Source organism: Dasypus novemcinctus, chromosome 9, assembly GCF_030445035.2.
Source record: "Dasypus novemcinctus isolate mDasNov1 chromosome 9, mDasNov1.1.hap2, whole genome shotgun sequence".
NCBI classification, from domain to species: domain Eukaryota; kingdom Metazoa; phylum Chordata; class Mammalia; order Cingulata; family Dasypodidae; genus Dasypus; species Dasypus novemcinctus.
The window spans coordinates 53,993,220-54,013,150 of NC_080681.1; the positions used below are offsets into that span (position 1 = coordinate 53,993,220).

Genomic DNA, 19,931 nt, shown 5'->3' on the forward strand with positions numbered 1-19,931 from the left:
AGCTAGGGCTGTACCACAGTGCTTTTCAAAAAACCCTGGAAAACAGTAGGTACTCAGTGTATATTTATTAAATGTATACATGAATGACTTGTTGGCTGGAGGAGTGAATGATTATGTACAGTTTGGAGATTTAGAAAGTAAATAATTGCCTTGGTTATTAAGCAACACTTCATAAAACCTTAATGGTTTCATTTTTCTGTTTCAGATTACTTGCAGCATATAATAGCCTTATGGATAAACACCTGGCTGGATATTTTAACAATACAAGGATAAGGCGTCATCTCTTAAGATCAGGGCTGGTAAGATTTGTTTGTTTATTTTCCACCTATCTTTTTGTTTCAGTAAGCCTAATAATGTCCCATATTTTTGGTTTTCCTCTTTGAGCTAATCAGTGACATATTTGCCTCTACCTCCTTTTAGAAAAATTACTTCCTTTCCAAAGCTCTGATTTGAGGCTGTGTTTCAAATGGGAAGAGAGGTCACAGTGACTGCTAAGGAACCTTATAAATTATTGAGGAAAAGTCCTTATGAGTTTCCAATGGCATATTTAGTTTGTGTATTCATTCAGTCAATGCATATTTACTGAATATATTCTATGAGCCAGGAATGTGTAGAGTTTAAGGACAGAAAAAACCTTACCGCCTTAAGAAAAAAATTATTGTTTTTAATAATCACAGAATATAGTGTGGAAGATGTGAACAATTCAACATTTTCCCTTCAATTTTTTTTAACTCTTTTATTTTCGCAGTGGTTTACAGATATATTAGTATCTTTCATCCGTCCCCAAACTGTCCTTTCTACAAGATTCCTGTTCCCCTCAGTTTATGCAAGGTAAAAACCTTAAAAATACTATAGTTTTCCATTAAAAGAAAGGGATGTGACTTTAGAAAGTATGTGAATGAAGACTGTAGCTGTTTACCTTCTTAAAACACAGCAGGTTCCTTAACTATTGTTGCTATGGCATTGAATGTACAAGCATTGCGTTTCTAATTGTTTATACGCCTGGTGTTCTAGCTAGGTAGACTTCAGAGAGCTTGCTTTACGCCTCCTGGGGCTGGGGCTTTGTTATTAGACAGACCTGGGCTGAAACCCTGGCTCTGCTTTTTCCAAGCCATAGAATTTTGACCAGATCACTTACATAATTTTCTCAGCCCTAACTTCCTCAATTGTAAAATGAGGATAATGATACCCAACTCTCAGGATTGTTATGGCAATTATGCAATAAATGGTTGTAATTATTGTTATTATTAGCATTACTTCTTTGGATAAGAATTTGTGAGCTTCATGTACATTTGGAAGGACTTGGTATTATTTAATCAATACCATTAATAATAACTTATTACCTAAAGGCTGCATGCTTGGCAAATTAAATGAGGAAGGTAGCCCTTTCCATAGAGCAGTGGTTCAAATGCAGTCCTTGAACCATCAGTGTTAAACATCATCAGGGAACTTATTAGAAAATGAAAAATCTAGAGCTCTGCCCCAGACCTCCTGAATTAGAAGCTCTGGGATGGGACCCATCTCAACATGATCTTCAGGTGATTCTGATGGAGGCTCAAGTTTGAGAACCTCTGCCCAACAGGAGTGTCCAGCCTGGGGGAGATCAGACATACTCCCAGAGGGAAGAAAACAATGACAAGTGCATGTTAAGGACCAAGGGGGAGCAGTACAAGATTTTCCCTTGAAACACATGACATGATATTCCTATGGGCAAAACATTTAAAGTTTGTAATTGTGCTATTTGTAATTCCAAGCACACTTTTTATATAAACATACTCCTTTCTTCCATTGGAAAACAACTATTTGAAAAATATTATCAATAACCAATCACATGTGGCAATTCTAGTTGATCTAAACACTCAAAGGCATTGCAACAACAGTGTTGGGAAACTTCAGTTATTAAAACTAAGAACAAAACCAAGGAGAAATATGGTCTTGAATTATACCTAAAAAGAAGGGTAGGGGTAAAGTAAGTAGAAAGGAAGAATATGACAATTCAGGAAAGATAACTATGTTGATAGGAGTTATAGAAAAATACAGCAAATACACTCAGCAGAAGGAGTAAAAGAAAATATAAGTAGAGAGAGAGATAGAGAGAGAAACTTTCATTCCTGGAAGGCCATTGATGCCAATGGAGACCATTCTTGAATACTTTCCCTCTATAATAGAGCAAAATCTATAAAATTTGGAGTCATGCAAATTAAATTACATTTTGGGCAGGAGAGTGGAAGAAGAAAAATCTGTATGAAAACAAAATAATGAAACCAATTATTTTTACAACAAACTGATGAGGTCCTCTGTAGTTTATATATTTTGCCCTTCAAAGTATTTACTGTGGGATCCGACATCTTGTGATCCTGGCTCTTGTTTATTGTTTCAAGGTAGCACTTCTCCCCCTTCTTCCCCAAATATGTTAAAAACAACAAAGAGAAATGAAAAGAACACCTGGGTTCCATCACGGGAAAATTATTGATCTAATGAAAGCCTCAGTTTTAACATCAATTGTATCACCTGTGCACTTTCACAATGCTGGGTATGTGAGACTGCCTCACTCCTTTTGCAGTTTGAAATAGTCATTAAAAGTGAAAGTTTATTAACTGCAGGTTTAGAAGATACTGCCACTTTATCTTTCTTTCTCTCTTGCTCTCTTTTTTTGGTAATTAACAACACATTTTCTATTTTGCATTTCAATGTGTGTTTTATTTATTCATGACAGATCACAAGAAGTGGAAGAATACTCTCTGAAAAAGAATACAAACTAAATATCATGAAGCGAGATCACCAAAAATATATCCGGGAGTGCTTAGCCCAGGCTATTTTTCATAAGGTTCTTGATATGGAGGTACAAGTATTTACTAATTCATTTTTAATTGATATTTACTGGTATGAACATTAATAATGTTTTTGTACCCAGAACAGGGAGATATTTCCTGCACTTCATTAGAAAGGAAATAGAATAAGGTTGCCTGAGAAATACTCTTTCTAGGAAGTTAGGAGTTAGGAGGCTTAAGTAAGCTTTTCTCCATTTTGGTTGGAAAAAAATACGGACATCATTATATATTTTATGATATTTAATTTTCCAAATGTAGAGTTTTAATCCATAATGGCTACTCTAAAACATACCAGCCCTCACCATCTGTACTTCAGTTTTCATTTGCTAAAAACAAAAAAGTGACATCTGTTTAAATATCAGTAATTCCATTGCCATGAATTATTTCAGATCTGTTATCCTTTTAAGGCTCTGAAGCTCAGCCATATGCTAAGTTTCAAAGAATAGGCATTGAGACATCTGCTGTCCCTCCTCCTTTAGGCCACAATGGTCAGCAAGGATTCACAACCAACCATCAACAATTTTAGTTTAATCTGACATGGCATTTTTAGTGGGATATCCAGCTAACTTGATAAATTATTTTAGCCTTGCTCTTTGGAACTTGTAGTTTCAAGCATCAACACCATTTTAATCTCTGTGAAAGAGCATGTCACCTCTTGGCTTGACCACACAGCAGTAAATCAGGAAACTTGGCTCATAAAACCATTGACCTATGAGTGCAGTAAACATTTACGAGCAACTGTAGAATCATCAGTAAACCAATATTAAGTGTAGTGCCAATGAAAATATTTATTATTATGATGCCATTATATTGTACAAGTGTTATATTCACTTAAGATGTATGTGATCTGTTAATTTAGGAAGTCATTTTGTGATTTGTATCATGCGCATGAATTACATAGAAAAATTATTTATGGCCCGCAGACTTACTTGATTACAAATGGTCTGATTTTTAAAAATAATTTGAAACAAACAATAGTAAAATTTACACTTTAGAAATGATTTATTCATAATGTGCAATGCAAATATGACATAGAATTTTTGGAATAGGGCAACAGCGGTCAAATTAGATGATTTTTTGGGGTAAAATGTGACACTTAGATACTTGTAAATAATCTTAAAATAGTATTGAAATATAAAATAGAGGAAAATAAATTTAAGTACTAAAATTCCTTCCAGAGTTTAAGGTCGTTCTGAATGACCAGGTTTTAAGTGTCTAAGGAATTTGGATACTTAGAATAGGAGCTAACATAGAACAAATAAAATTTTTGGATACTTAATTTTGTGATTGTATGCAGGATAGTTTTTCATATGGAGACTGTGAATAAAGAATGAAAAATCATGGGATTAAGAGGCAATTTAAAAACAATCTGATGAATTTGTGCTTTGTATTATCCCTAATAGATTATTAGTTGCAATTCTACAACCATGGCTAAAATAATAAATAGGATGGTGTGAAATTAATCTATACCTTGTTTCTAGTTTAAAGAAATCGAGAGACACTGAGATTAGTGTTAGCCATAGCCATGGTTCTCAATGTAAATTTTTATATAATCACATATCTAACATATCATAACATATCATGACATATCATAACATGAAATATGCTATTATTTAAGATTCTTTGTGCATTCTTAAAGTTCATGATAATATAAATAGATAAATGTTAATATAAAATAATGTATAATAGGTATAAATATATAATATACAATAGATATATTAATATAAGGAATATATGTCATATATAATAAAACAGTATTTCTGTCTAAATCATTACATTTGTCTCATATATAGTTTATGATTTTCATGTTTAGTGATACTGTTGTATTAGTATCCATTCATGTAATAAACATTAATTGCAGCCCTGCCATTTACCAGTATGAGGCTATGTTCAATAGCTGCTGTGGTATACTTTAAAAAATACAATTTACAGTGATGAAGTATGAAGAGAGGTATGTACAGAATGAGCTCAGAAAAGAATGGAATGACAATTTGCCTCTGTAGAAGACAGAAGAAATCAGAGGTCTTGATATTTGAACTGGATCTTGAAAACTGAGTGGGAATTCACCACATGAAAATGTGGGAAAGGCATTCCAGAGAGTGAAGACAGCAGGTGTGATGTTACAGAGGTGTGAAAGGACTTTGTGGATGGAAGGAAATGCCACTGAGACTGGACTGTACAACTCGTTGGGAAGAGTGGTAGGAAGTGACACAATTTCAACATGTTGGAAGCCAGTTTCTGGAAAGTCTTTTCTCCCCAACTAAGTTTAGCATGTAGGTGATGAGGTGATAAAATGTTTTTCATCAGAGGAGTGAAATAAGTGAACAGTTTTTTAAGAAGATAATGCTGCTGAAAATGTGGAAGACAGATTAATGGGCTGGTAAACATTGGAGGTGGGACAACAATTAGGAGGCTCTTTGCAAAGGGTACAGGCTAACAGCAGTGGTGGTCAAATTGGGTTGTTGCAGCTGTCCAGAGAAATATGGAAGATTTAAACTAATTTAATGAAGAGGAGTTGGGAAGAAGATTCTGAGCCCAGAGAGATTCTGAGGTTTCTAGATGGGCCATGGTATGTGCATCACAGGAGATCAGGAGAAACAACATGGAATGGAAGGGAACTTCCAAGTGGTAGAAACTTGCCTGATAGAATGGTGTCTTAGAAGCCAGAAGGAAATGCTTAAATAAGATGAGTTTTGTGTAGAAAAGATGTTGGTTTGACCCAGAAAGCAAAGACATTGGCATCCTTGGTGAAAGTAGTTTCAGTGGTGGTAAGGAGGAGAGTGGTGGGGGTGGGTGACTAGAGTGAGCTGGAAATGAAAAGAAGATGGGAAAATGATCAATAATAAATTTCATGAAGTTTGGTGATAAATGGGTGAAAGAACAGAGGAAGTGGATGAAAAGAAAGGGAAGAGTTAAGAAGGGGATTGATGATACTTAGGTAGAGAATGGTGGAGGCTGCAGGTTCCAAAGGCAACAGGAGATTAAGAACAGAGAAAAAATATTTTTCATTCCCAAAGGATCAGTAAATGACTAATAAATAAAACACTTTGAAATGTGTCTGAATGATTTAAAATAAATTGTAAGCAAATCATTTTACATGAGGTTTATATTTAAATTACAAAATTAATAAATTGTAGAAAAATTTGGAAAATATAAAAAAGCATAAAGGAAAATAATCACACATAATCCCACCTTTCAGAGATAATTGCTGCTAATACACTCATATTTCACATTATTCTCTTTTATATTCATATCTATTTATTAATAAAATAATAGTATCTGTGAGAGGGGCATGGTTTAGTGGAAACACAAAAGGTTAGTGTCAGATCAGGGCTCAAATCACAGCTCTACCACTGTCTAGGTATGTAGCCTGGGGCATGTTCATGATCCTTATACCTCAGTTTCCTCATTTGTAAAATGGGATTGCTTGACAATTGGAGTTGCTTGAGATAAGATGATGTATGAGAAGCATCCTCCTAGCATAGGAATAGGCTCGCAATATGGGCTTGCAAGTCTCCATGCTGCTTTTCTTCCTGCTCTACATGCATTTTCTATTTTTGAAACAAAATCTTTATTAACCTTATTTTAATTATTATATTCTTTTTTTTAAAGATTTATTTTTATTTATTTCTTTCCCCTCCCCACCCCTCCACCCCAGTTGTCTGCTCTCTGTGTCCATTCGCTGTGTTCTTCCATGTCCGCTTCTATTCTTATCAGTGGCACTGGGAACCTGCATCTCTTTTTGTTGCATCATCCTGCTGTGTCAGCTCTCTGTGTGTGGCCACCTCTTCTGGGCAGGCTGAACTTTTCTTTTGCGCTGGGCAGCTCTCCTTACGGGGTGCACTCCTTGCGCGTTGCACTGCACTCCTTGTGCGCATCAGCACTGCGTGTGGGCCAGCTCCACATGGGTCAAGGAGGCCCTGGGTTTCAACTGCAGACCTTCCATGTGGAAGGCGGATGCTCTATCTGTTGAGCCAAGTCTGCTTCCCTAATTATTATATTCTATTCCATCCTGTGGATGGATCCCAAACTTAAACATTATATTCACTGTTTATATTGCATCCCAATTTTTACTATAATAGAAAAAACTTTCAGTGTCTTTTAGCAATAAACTTTTGTTTCATTATTTAAAATTTTCTCCCTCAGTTTAGAAGTAAAATTTAATGTTAAAGGCTGTGAACACTTTCAACTGCCTAATATATATTAGGAATTATCTTTCCAAAGAGTTGTTCCAATTTTTATTCCCACCTGCATCCTTATGCAGATAATTCTTCTCCATCTCAATAACATGAGGAGTAATTGACAATAGTTAGCTGGTGGATTTATTTCCTATAAAAATTCTTTGCTGTAATTGATATGATTTTTTTTTTCTTGACTCTCTTCTGTATGTGTAGCGTTACTATCAGCTTGAAATAAAAAAGAACCTGGAAACCTTAGCTAGGAAACAGCGAGTTCAGAGGTTTAAGGTAAGGAGCTCTGCAACTCCTTTTTACCTTGTAGTAGTATTTTGTGATTTTGAAAGTCACTGGTGCTCTTATTGAAATAATTGTAGCATTTATTTTTGGATAAATGAGGTCAAATTATGGCTCCTTCAAGCTTGAATCTTGGACATTATCATTACAGAAGAGTCTGACCAAATAGGAGCTGCTTGAGTGAAATAAATTTTAATAAGGCACAAACTTTTCAGGCAAAAAATTGTAAATATTCTTTCAAGTGTGAAATTTTACATTTGTATTTTCTTGATTGATATGTGATAGAGGCCAAAGGTATTTTGTTTCTCTTAAGAAGGTTAAAAAAAAAAGATATGATGTTACCAAATGATGAGAACAGGACATTTTAAGAATTATGTAATGGCACACTGTCATATGAATGTAACCCTTGAAAGTATATGGTGGGAAATAGCCAACTTAACAAAGCAAAGCATGATAAAATTTAGGCATCTTGTACAGGGCATTTAAAATTTTCTTGTTTGTTTTCAATTTTTTATATCGGTATCCCTTCTTTGCAATGAACAAACAAAAAATATATATTTGAATCAAGAGATGGGAAATTCAGTTAGGCATGTTTAAGAGGTTTTAGTTTAGGTTGGAAGTTTTGCTCAATTTCTTGTATGTGTATTACAAATGTGGGTCCTAACATGTCTCACAAGCAGATGAATATTTTTAAAGTATTGATGGACTATGGAATTACTTGCCATATAAGACAGTAATTTTTCATTCTTGCATAGTAGATTCAAATCTATCTGTTTTATCATGGTCCAAAGATAATCTTGTTATCAAACTTTTTGTTAAATAAGAGCTAGACCAGTTTTTCAAGATCGGAAAAGTTGGCATGTAGAGATTTGAAGTTAATTCAACTTTGCAAATATTTTCCTATATCAAGTCTGAGTTGTAGATGCTATAATTTATCTGCTGAAATGCTGATGGAAAAAAATTGTTTCTGAAACTGAAGGGTGGCTTGCTCTTCCTGAAGCAATGTAAGCTATGCATCTATGCTTTACTCACCCTCATCCAGATTGCCAGACACACTATACCAGGTCCATGGACACGCTACAGCATTAACAAGGATTTCCCATAGACACTCCAGTTCCTTCCCAAATGTTTTTTATTTGTACCAATATTCACTTTATAGTCATATCTGGAGAAAGATATGTTGTCTTTATTTAATATACCCCCTTTTGCTTATTATATTTTTAATTATTTTTAGGGTGGGAAAGTAATCATTTCTGGTATTCTCTTCTCTAGTGACTGGAGTAGCAAAGAGTATCGTGCTTTTAGAGCAATCTCCTTAAAGCAGATGAATGTATATTAAGTTAAAAATGTGGATACACTGCTTCTATCACTATTTCTTTGAATATAGCTTAAAGCAGACTCAATATCCTGCCCTTCACTACCCCACTTAATGCCCCAATACAATATAGCTGTGAAAAATTTTCCTAACTACTTTGATAGGACCGGAAGTAGCACTTGAAAGGAATGAGAAAGGACTTCTTTAGTCATATAGTATCTCTTACATGGTAGGCATGTAATTAATTAAGCATCTATTCCCTATATCACCTTTTTATTCTAGGGGGAGCACACAAGACGGTTTATAGAAAAAAACATGCCAGTCCTTTCTCCCCATCCACCAGTTGGCCCGAAAAGTAGCCATGGCATTGTGGTTGATGAAGGACATTCCAGTCCATTAATACTGGTAAGTCATATTAATAAACACTCTGTCATGCCATCTTCCAACTAATTAATGTATGGTTTCTTATTACTCTCTGAAAGATTACTCTCTGGGAATAGGTCTGAAGAAACCTGCAATTTCCTACTGAATGAAAACATAGTCTTAGATCTGTTCACTGTGTCTCCACTGAACATCTTGCCTCCAATCAATATCACCCCTGTCAAATCCATTTTGTGTATTACTGCTAGATTATTCTTCTTGAAATGCAGGTTACTTACATCACTGACCTGCCCAAATACCTTTACTGGATCTGTGTTACCTATAGACAAGCCCAGATCCTTTCACCTGACATTTAATACCGTAAACAATATGATCTCAATTTATATATCTCAATATTTTCCCCCTCAATTACCCTTTAATACCCTATAATGCAGCAAGATTGAATTACTAGTTGTTCCATTCATATTCCATATTTTCTGACCTCTAGATTTTGTACTTGCTGTTTCCTCTAATCTCACCCCATCTGTAAAGCTTAGTTATGCACACAGATTCAATGGTGTAGCATAGCACACTGGTTTAGGTATTAATAGTTGATTCTCTGCTATCAAAAGTATGTGCACATACTCTAAGTTAAGAATAATTAAATGTACAGAAATTCTATTTAAGGAAATTACACAATGACATTTTATTCTCCTTTGAATCACTTATAACCTGTGGTTTGCATTTGCTTGAAAGAAGGTAAGGTACCTTGAAACAACATAGATACAGGAAAATATTTGCAAAATATTTGATGTAGGTTGATGGTTTATGCCATAAATGAATTGCTTGATCACATCTTTATTCTTGCTTTGTGTAGCTTAATATATCTCCTTGTCAACATGTACATTTTTGGATTGCACAATATTTATAGAGATTTTGCAATACTTTCAGAGGTTGTTGATGTCAGTTCATCCCATATAGTGTTAAGCTTTGACATGTTTTCAAAAGGTAAATACATTTTGACATTTCCTGATTAACACTCAAGTTATGACAAGCAGCCGTATTCCCTTTGTTGTTACCATATTTCCAGGTTTGATATGAATAAATATGTACCCTAATAATTCCGTTACTAGATGGAAAATTCCCTAGACTCTCAGAAGCTTAACCCAAGTGAAACAAAAGAAAACAATCTAGTGCTGGGTTTTTGTTTGTTTGTTTGTTTTGTTTTTTTATCTTACCTGTTTCAGAGAGGAAAAACCCTTGAAAGGCTTTCTTTTCAATTTTCCAGCTGAACACCCTCAATAAATAGTTTATGATACATACAGGGGCTCTTAATGTTGCAGGAGTAAGAAAGTAATTTAAAAATTACAGGAAACACTGACCCCAGCACTTCAGAAGCCTTTCCATCTGGTAAGCCACTATTCTTTACTTGTCCTTCCCTCCCTGCACCCCATGGTGCTTCTGCCTCATGAGGGGTACCTATTGAGGTCTTGGAATTGTAGTTCCCATTTTGCAGAAATTCAGGTTCTCATTTTTTTTATGAACCTTGATGCATTTCCATTTGATTTGACTCCTGACATTCAAGTGCCATTGAGATGAAGATAATCCTTTGGGGATATCACTATAGATTTTTCTTTTTTCTTTTTTTTCTTTCTTGCTTGAATAAGGAAAACATCCAGGGAATAGTTATTGCATTTCATCACTAATTGCGTCTGAACTTTCAAAATAGTATATAGGCTTTTTGTGCACCATTCCCATTAAAATTGTGGAAAGTCATTCAACTAATTCTACACATGCTTGGAAAATTCACCCCCAGAGATCTTCACTAAGAATTAGAAATGCTCAGCTAAGCTGAGTAATCACCAGATAGTCAATTTCAGTTCACATTCTGAAACAGTTCTGAGAGTGTTAAACTATAGTACCCTATTTATTCCAAGAAAATATATTATGAACAATTTAAAATATAGTAAATATAAGGCAGCTTCTGATATGGACTACAACAGTTTATAGCTCACAGCTGTTTGTTAATGGTGCAGATTTGTATTTAGCGATAAATGTAACCAGTTAAACATTTGACTGCCTCCTTCATCTAACAGAATGATATCTGTATGTAAATGTGGAGGAGTAAAATTTGGACCACTACAGCCAATAGAACTCAGTCTAGTTTGTAGTAACCTGCTTTCTTGATTTCCTACATCAGAGTTTCAATGTTTTTGTGTTCAACTGGATTATTTGACAGGATCGAGGCTTAAGGCACATTTGTTTAACTGCATTCAAAAGAGTTCTGTTAGGTAAACTACTCCCTTGTTCAGAAACCTCAAGTTAAGTTTCTCTTAATGAGTTTTAAAAATCTTTTATGTTTTGACACATAAAGGCTTATCTCCCATTTCTTTAAATCATATGCTATACTAGTCGATCTAACTGGCTTTCTATGGGTTTGTGTGCAGAGACCCGGAAATAATAGTGGCTTAAATATAAGCATCCCCTCCTCACCCCAGGACACAGGCATGTAACGGTCTCAGGCATGACATCTCTACTCTATGAAGTTATCAAGAGTCCAGGCTCCTTTTGTGTTGTGATCTGTCAATTTCATCAACAAACGTGAAGATGGTATATCTCCATGTGTATATTTCAGCCAGAGGGAAGGGGGACATTAGGAAACGAGGGTGCACTTCTCTCCAAGAACACAATCTGGAAGCTTCATCTGTCACTTTTGTTCACATCTTATTGGCCCAAACTGAGACATAACATCTCCACAGTGTTGCATGCGATGTTGGGAAGAATAGTCTCTATTTAGGATAACCTTGTACAAAATTAAAATTCTATTAGTAGCAAAAAAAAAAAAAAAAGGGAAAACAGATATTGAGGAATAATGATCTTTGTTTCCCTTCCCATGTCTTGCTCACAGTGGCTTTCTTCTTACTTGGAAATTCAAACTTACCATTCCTTTTCTCTGCTCATCCATTTTCTTGTCTTGTTTAGCCATTTGATCCAAAACTTAATGGCTTCTATGTAACTTAAATTTTTACTAGTATCATTGGCTTATTCTAAAAACTCTTAGTTCTAAGGTCTTTTATTCTCAGGTATTTTGTTGTTATTGTCTGATCGGCAGTATTTGTATGCCTCATTTGTCTTATGTCACCATTAAATGTTAAGAAAATCTTTTTTTATTTCCTTCCTATAGTAGAATTTAACAAAATCAGAGATTTAGCAACTTATGACATGCTTCTCAAGATGGCATCATGACCAATTTTTGGTAGTAGGAACAAACTATCATTTTATGTACTCACAGGACACTTTTCCAGGGTTGACTATTTGTTGATAATAAATTCCATTTCCTTAGAGTCATTATATTAAGCCACATTCATGGACATTTTTTATACCATTCTTCTCACACCTTCTATGCAAACATGCATGTGTTACTCTTGACAGGTTTTCTACTACCCTGTCATTATAGAACAATTGCCAAAAGTCTCATTTATACACTTTTGAAACATTGCTAAACTTTATCAATGGCTGAAAAACATTGCAAATACTCCATACTCACACTTTTGGTATCCTATGCAGTACATTCCAGATTGGAAAATGCATCAGGGTATCAGCAGGAAACAGATGGCTTACACAAATAGGGTAATTAGGAAGTGTTTAGTAAATAAACTATTTACAAAGATGCACCAGGGTTACAGAAACCCAACTAGGGATGTTCCACAGTGCAGTGGGAAGCCATACCTACTAGACCTAAGGCAGAACTCCAGCAGAGATTACCTATGGCTGGATGAGAGAGCTGACTGACAGAACTTTGATAGAAGGAGTCATTTGGTCACCAAACCCTGCTGAGAAGGGCCCGGGAGAATAAAGGTCCTGGTCTCATTCTTCTCCTGTCCTTTCTTCTACCAGAACCTCTCATTGGCCAAATCTAACTGGAGCCCTGAGGTTAGTTGGTGCGGTCCATAAATAAATGACTCCTGGGGCACAGAGCTGGATAGATCTAGAGGGACAAATGGAAAATATCCAGCATGGAAGACGTCCAATTTTATGCAGCATTTTTTCAAAGTAGCCAGTTACTATTTTTTTCATTTTAGTTTGCTGAATATTTCAAGGAGCAGGTTGAATAAATGATTATGTATCACAGACTTCACCTTTTCTCTTTTGTTTGATTTATATTGTCTACTTTTTTATCAATACCAAATTAAGGCTTAAAGGATTCACAGGTAGAGTTTATGTTGAAAACATTTAAATGAGATATGAATCCATTCTAATAATATCTCTTTAGATCTCCAATATAAGAACATTATTCGACTTATTTAATTGAGCAAAGACATTCTATGCACAGCATAAATTAGGTATTGTCATTGAGTTTACAGTATGAATAAAAAATACAGGAATATAATAGAGGACATCCTTTGTCTAGATTACTCTGTAATTGCAGCATTTAGTCATGGAGAGGGCTTCAACACCATATGTTTTAACAAATACTTTGGGTCATAAGTGTATGTATAATGAAAGAACATAATTAAAGTTTAATCTGTTCAGTAAAAAGGCACCATTAATTACTGTAGGCAATTTGTTGGGTTATTAATTGGTTCTGGAACCATGTCAAGATACTAATTTAAATGGAATTTTTTTCCCTAATTGTCTAGACAGTCCCTCGACCATATACTGCCCCAGGAAATATGCAGCCTCCACTTCGATTGCAGCCTCTTTCCAGTAATCCTGCTGAAGGAACTGTTCTGAAGATAACTGCAGGGTCCAGATCCAAAACCTCATTGCTGGAAAATGAAGCTCCACTGCCCATTGGGGTAAATGTTATTTCTTCAAGAAATATCTAAATTTTCTTGATTAGAATATTAGCTTATCATAATTTCTAAGATGGTACATTCAATTAATCTACCTAGTGAAATTTATATTGTGCATTGTTTAAGTACCTACTATGTACATGTGTTTCATTATATCTTACTTTAACTGGAAAGTCTATCATATCTGTGTTATTGAGCAAGGAAAGTAAGAAATAGATTTGTAATAATGAAAGGTGAACTGTCGGTAGCTTGAGGGGCTGACTGAAAAACAAGAGAAGAAAGATTTTTCGTAGCCAGTCATGACTTCTATCAGAATAGACCCAGGGTTGACTGTTTCTAAATTTTAAATGCATGAAACCTAGAAAATGAAACTTTCAAAGAATTTGCATGCAGACTTACTTTCCATCAGTGTATGAAATTGGTTCAATTTGCCTCTTGAGAAGGTTGAATATAGAAGGAAAAGAGTGTCTTCAAAAAATGCTGAGTAATCATACACAGGGGCTTGACTCTGCCTCTCTTTCAAGGCTATGTCTTAGATAATTTTCACTTATTTTAATAGAGCCAAGAAGGAGGCATGGCAACCATAAACTATGAGTTACTTAAACAGGGAAGAATCATTAGGAAGGGTTTTGTTTGTAGTTCTAGCATGAATAAGGAATATTTGCTAGCTTAAGAAAGAACTCATGCCATGAGTACAATTGTAATCATGTTCAGATGGGAGAGTTTAGTTTATTTCCTTATTAGGAAGCAAAAGATATATGTAATTATGATATTTTTATCTTTGACAGATAATCTTGACACTAAGAAATTAATTCAGACAAATAAATATTGTTTGACAGTAAAAGTGTAAAATATAACTCTAAAATTATTAATAATATTTTAATCCATTTAATGTGCTTTTCAGCTTGAGAAACACTTTTCACAAAACTTATTTCAGTTTACTTAATAGTGGTTTCCCAGAATTCAGGAGAAATTAATCCCTGAGGAATAGGGAGGAATGCTTAGAAGCTAGGCAGACACTTGGATCATATGTGAATTAGATTGGCACTTTCTAGGATCTAATTTTCACTTTGAGGGGCCAGGGTCAAGGAATGATAAGTGCCATGGCAGAGGGCCCTACTTTGGAATTTGTGCTCCTGAGTGTGATGGAGCTGGACTCAGATGTGACTTTTCTACATATGCCTCTTCTGTCACTTTTACTGAACCTGTGGTTGGTGCTAGGGATGGTCCATACTCAGGAGACTTAAATCTCTGGACTGCCCATGTACCAGCTGGGCCCTGAGCCTCAACAGAGTGGTGACTCCTACTCTCTGGTTCGTTGGTCTTACCCAGGTCAGCTAACAGGGAGGTGAAGATGGTCAACCCCCACACCAGGGAATCAAGAGTGCCTACAACTGCAAGCAGAGGAATTGCATCCATCATCTGTGTGGATCTAAGCCCCCTCTTGATCTAGAGGTGGAGAGGGCATCACCATACCAGGGTCCACAGAATGAAGGAATGAAATATGAACTAGAGTGGACTTACTGATATTCTACTATAAAACTATTGTGACCAAGTAATAGAAGAAATTTTAGCATCAAGGTGGAGAAAGTGACCACAGTAGTTGCTGAGGGCAGGGAGAAGGAAGTAGAGATGTGATGTGGGGACATTTTTGGGATTTTGAGTTGTTCTAAATGATATTTCAGGGTCAGATGCTGGACTTTATATATCCTGCCATAACGCACTGAATGAACTGGGGGAGAGTATGAACTACAGGGTAAACTATTATCTATGTAGTGCAGCAGTTCCCCAAAATGTGTTCACTGAGTGCGATGAGTGTGCCACAATGATGGGGGTGGGGGGTATATGGGAACCTCATATTTTTTAATGTAACATTTTTTTTTGATGTAAAAAAAATACAATTTACAAAATTCAAAAAAATACAATTTACAAAAATGATGTGGCGGGGGGATGGGGTGGGTTATATGGGAACCTCTTATGTTTTTTGTTTTTTTATGTTTTTTAATGTAATGTTCCTTTTGATCTATTAACTTTAATAAAAAAATAGCAGAGAAAACAAAAAAAGGAATGATAAGATCCTGATATATGTCTCAGGTTAACTGAAATAACGTTCACCACTAGGTCAGTTTTTTCCCTATAGTAATCCAAAATAGGGAGTCGAATCATAATCAGGTGCTATTTTATTAATCCTTCAAGAGATAGCAAATAATAAAAGTTTAAAGAAGCAGTATATTCTTCCTCTATAGGCAGACCTCCATAGGATGCCAAATCACAATGGGATAGTTGCCTGGTGAGCATGGAATCAGAACAAGGGGATATAATGGACTGGAATGTTAATGGCATCAGGCTAAGATGGCCTGATGCACCCATCTCATTCTAGGAATGGGCTTGCCAAAGGTACCAGAAAATTCAAAGGTCTTTGGCTAAACCCTTTGTAACCTCCAGGGATAATTTTGCCATTAGGACTGGAAATATTCAAAGTCCAATGGGTGGGATGTCCTCTCCCCTAGATAATACTCGGATGGGCACTGTCTACATTTGCAAAGGTGATTATATTCTTTTCTAAGATCCTACAACTATTAACTCTACTTTGTTCAACACATTTTCCTGTTAGATATGTGAACATGTGAACACTATCAATCAGGTAATATTCAAGTTCTGCTGACTGGGGAGTAAATTTTTTGTTTTCTTCAGGTGATTTTCCTGATTTTCTCTGAGCCACTGGGTGAATTGCTTAATTAAATTTGCAAAGGGCCTATTTTCCCATTTCCAAGTTTTGGGGGTGTGGGTGACTGAGAGATAGGCTCTTAATTGTAGGTCACATTTACTGACAAAATTAAAATCATTTCCGTGTTAATTTCAACCAGCTAAACTTGCTTATTCATTCAGTAAATATTTAGTAAATATTCATTCAGTAAATATATACTGGACATGTAAATAATTGCTATATCCCCAATGTTTTCAGCAGGTTAGGCACTGTTCGAAACATTGTGGATATAGCAGTTATCAATGCAGACAAAATCTCTAAATTGGAGTTTTATTATAGTATAATGTATATAGACAAAATATACTGTCAAACAGCTTGTGATTTTTTCCCCAATGACATTGATGATGAAAATGATTTAATATAAAATTAGATGAGAAAATACTAAAGAAGAATTGTATTCTGCATGATTGCTAAGTATGTAGTGAGCACACAATAGTTTCTTATTGCTTTTTTAAAGAATAAAGTATATGCACATGGGAAATTGTTAATGGTGAAAAGATATAAGCTAGGTGGACTTTGCCAAGTATCAGAGGTAAAGGTCTTTGATTTAACAAAAGGAAGTTTGCTTTTTGGTTTAAAAAACAAAACAAAACAGATGCAATTAGGTAAAAATAATGACTTGATTGAAAATTAATACCTTTAGAATAAGAGTTTCTCATGCACTATTGATAAGAGTGCAAATTGGTGCATCTGTCTGTGAAGACAATATGGACAATATGGTAATATCCAACATTTTAAATGAACATCTTCTAGCATTTTAGCATACAGGAATTTATTCTAGGAACACACAAAAATGTACAAAGAAATAGATGTAAGAATATTTAGTATTGTAACATATTTGCAATAGTGAAGAATTGGACCGTGGGAATGTACAAGTCCAGGTTCTGCAGGCAGCCTATCCAAACACAGCTGGGAAATTCTCTCTGAATGCTGAAATCACTTGCCTTTTAAGGCATTCAACTGATTGGAAAAAGTATCACTCATTGCTGAAGGCAATCTCTCCAATTTATGTAGATGTAATCAGCTATTATACAGCAAACTCACTGATGACTAAAATTCATAAATGTCCTTGTATTAAAATTAGCCCAACGTTTGCTTTACCAAACAACTGGGTACAATTACCTGGCCATGTTGACACATTAGCCTAACCATCACACAAGGCATGCAATTAATTGACTGATACCTACTTAGAAATCAGGAATAAAATCTCAAATCCAAAAAATTCTAGATTTTTATTGCTTTTATTGCTTCTGTTATGTCTCTTATTTTCATTTGTTGCTACAATAAATATCAATGCACACAATCACAGACAAATTGGAGAATCCAAGAAAAGAAAAAATTAAGAATTTAGTAACACCTGCAATTCATCCATTCTAGCAATTCTAAGCTCCATAGTGAAGACCTATTTAAATTCCTTTCTGTTCATACAAATGTTATTTTCAATCAAAATTTGGCTACACATACCCTTATTTAACTTGCTCCTATTTATTATACAAAGAGAAATGTTTGGAGAATTAGTTCTATTTTTAAAATAAGTTTTTAGTATTATACATCTCAAAGTAAGGAATAAATTCACTGAAAATTAATTACAAAATTTAAAAACCATACCAAATAAGTTCCCCATTCTGGAAAAAATGTTTAAAAATGCATAAAGATGTCTTTAAATTTTAGTTAAATATTCAGTGTCTTAGCTTTTAGTATGTTACATTTTTTAACTGTTTATCTAAATGTGTTGTGTGTATGCAAGGACATATATATATATATATGGATAGATGATTAGATAGATATATCCTTGCACACTTATATTCGTGTACTTGTGTAGTTATCTGTATAGGATTTATTTCCATAGATGTTGTTTCTGGGTCAAAGAGCATATGCCTTTATTCCAATGTGCCCATCATAAAAGTTGTAGTAATTTACCCTAAACAGTGTATGAGATTGTGTTTTTTCACAGCCTTGCCAACTCTGAATATTATACCATCTGGATAGGTGACAACAGAAAGTGAAAAATGTACGAATTCTCCATTGTTAAGTGGACTGTCCAGCCCCATATCAAAGTACAACATTTCAAACTCATTGATTTTATATAGTTTATATATCAGCTTAACAAATTGTTGAAGGAAAATTTGAAAAGTGATACAAATGTGTCAGCGCAGTATGTTTGGTTTAAAAATACACTTCAATAAGGTTAAAAATTCATGAAAATTTAATTTTTATGGATCCTACAAAATGTCATTTATCAACAAACTGGAGTGGTGTGTTTGCAATTTTTCTGTTGATATCAGCTGTGCTTGCATGCAATGTTAGTCATATAGGCTTGTCTTTAATTTGGGTTTATATTAGGTCACGGCTTCGGTTTCACTGGTTCTTACATCATGAAATGTAATTGCAGGGCAAGAAGGCAGCGATGAAGTTCAGGAGCTCCATGGACAATTCACAGGGAACGAATCAATATCTACTTCCAAACATTAACAATTATCTGATGCCTAGTCCTCCTCCACCTCTTCCCCCAGATGGAAAACTCAGAAGGGAAAATAAAGTTGAGTCATGGAGAAGGAGAAGATTTCGTCCCACCACTGCACCAAATGGCTTAGAACCTCTCTTTACCAGGGTGATTATGGAATCCATTTTTCTCTTTTACTGATTTAGCTTAAGTTACATTGCACTATGAGATTTCTAGAAATATAGTAAAAGGATTTGAGAAACCCCCCTGCAAAATGCTTTGTATAGAGGAATATAATAATTTCCTAAGTGTAAATGTGTGAATGAACTGAAGCCAAGGGTTTGAGTCATTGAGTTGAGTAACTGATTTTCTATCTGATAATAAAAGATTCAGTAAATTTCCTAGCCACATTGAGTTTGAACTACACCCTTTTCTGAATCATTAATTTGCCCACTCAATCACATGTTCAAGAAGTATCTTAACATTTCAAGCATTTTAAAATACCTTACTAAAGTTTATTTTAATGTGTTTTGCAAATCACTATAGAGTACTTAGAAAATGTTTTCTTTCAGTATTCTGTGAAAATATTGTAGTCTATTGAATCAGCTTCTCAAAACCTTGATAAAATATTTCTCAGCCCAGTTATACTTCATACGGATGCAGGCCTGAAGGAAGGCAAAGGATCTCTTAATTTTTACTGTCTACATATATAGCCACCAGTCATTATATGTTAAGTTTTTGTAATCAGGAGATAGCTGGGTCAGCATTTCACTGCCTGAGGATCAGGGAGTAAAGTACTAACATTCTTATAGACTCTACATTCTGGAGCTTCAGAACTGACCTATTCTTAGGTGCCTATTCATTCACTTCCTGCAGCTGCCCTTACTCTAACCACCTTTAACGATTGGGACCATAGTCCTTGCACTTGCTCAGGTTTCCTCCTTTTC

At 35.0% G+C, this 19,931-nt stretch overlaps 1 protein-coding gene across 2 annotated transcripts in view; it reads left to right on the forward strand.

Moving 5' to 3' along the window:
• Window positions 1-19,931, forward strand: part of ERICH3 (glutamate rich 3) — a 146,361-nt gene that overhangs the window by 26,256 nt on the left and 100,174 nt on the right. Inside the window, exons 2-7 of one of the 2 annotated variants that reach the window (XM_023585270.3) lie at window positions 206-299; window positions 2,717-2,842; window positions 7,226-7,297; window positions 8,901-9,023; window positions 13,619-13,777; window positions 18,934-19,152. In XM_023585270.3, coding sequence (XP_023441038.2) covers window positions 206-299; window positions 2,717-2,842; window positions 7,226-7,297; window positions 8,901-9,023; window positions 13,619-13,777; window positions 18,934-19,152 — 793 coding nt within the window. The remainder of the gene's footprint in view (window positions 1-205; window positions 300-2,716; window positions 2,843-7,225; window positions 7,298-8,900; window positions 9,024-13,618; window positions 13,778-18,933; window positions 19,153-19,931) is intronic. The other variant, XM_071217377.1, reaches the window with a different exon arrangement.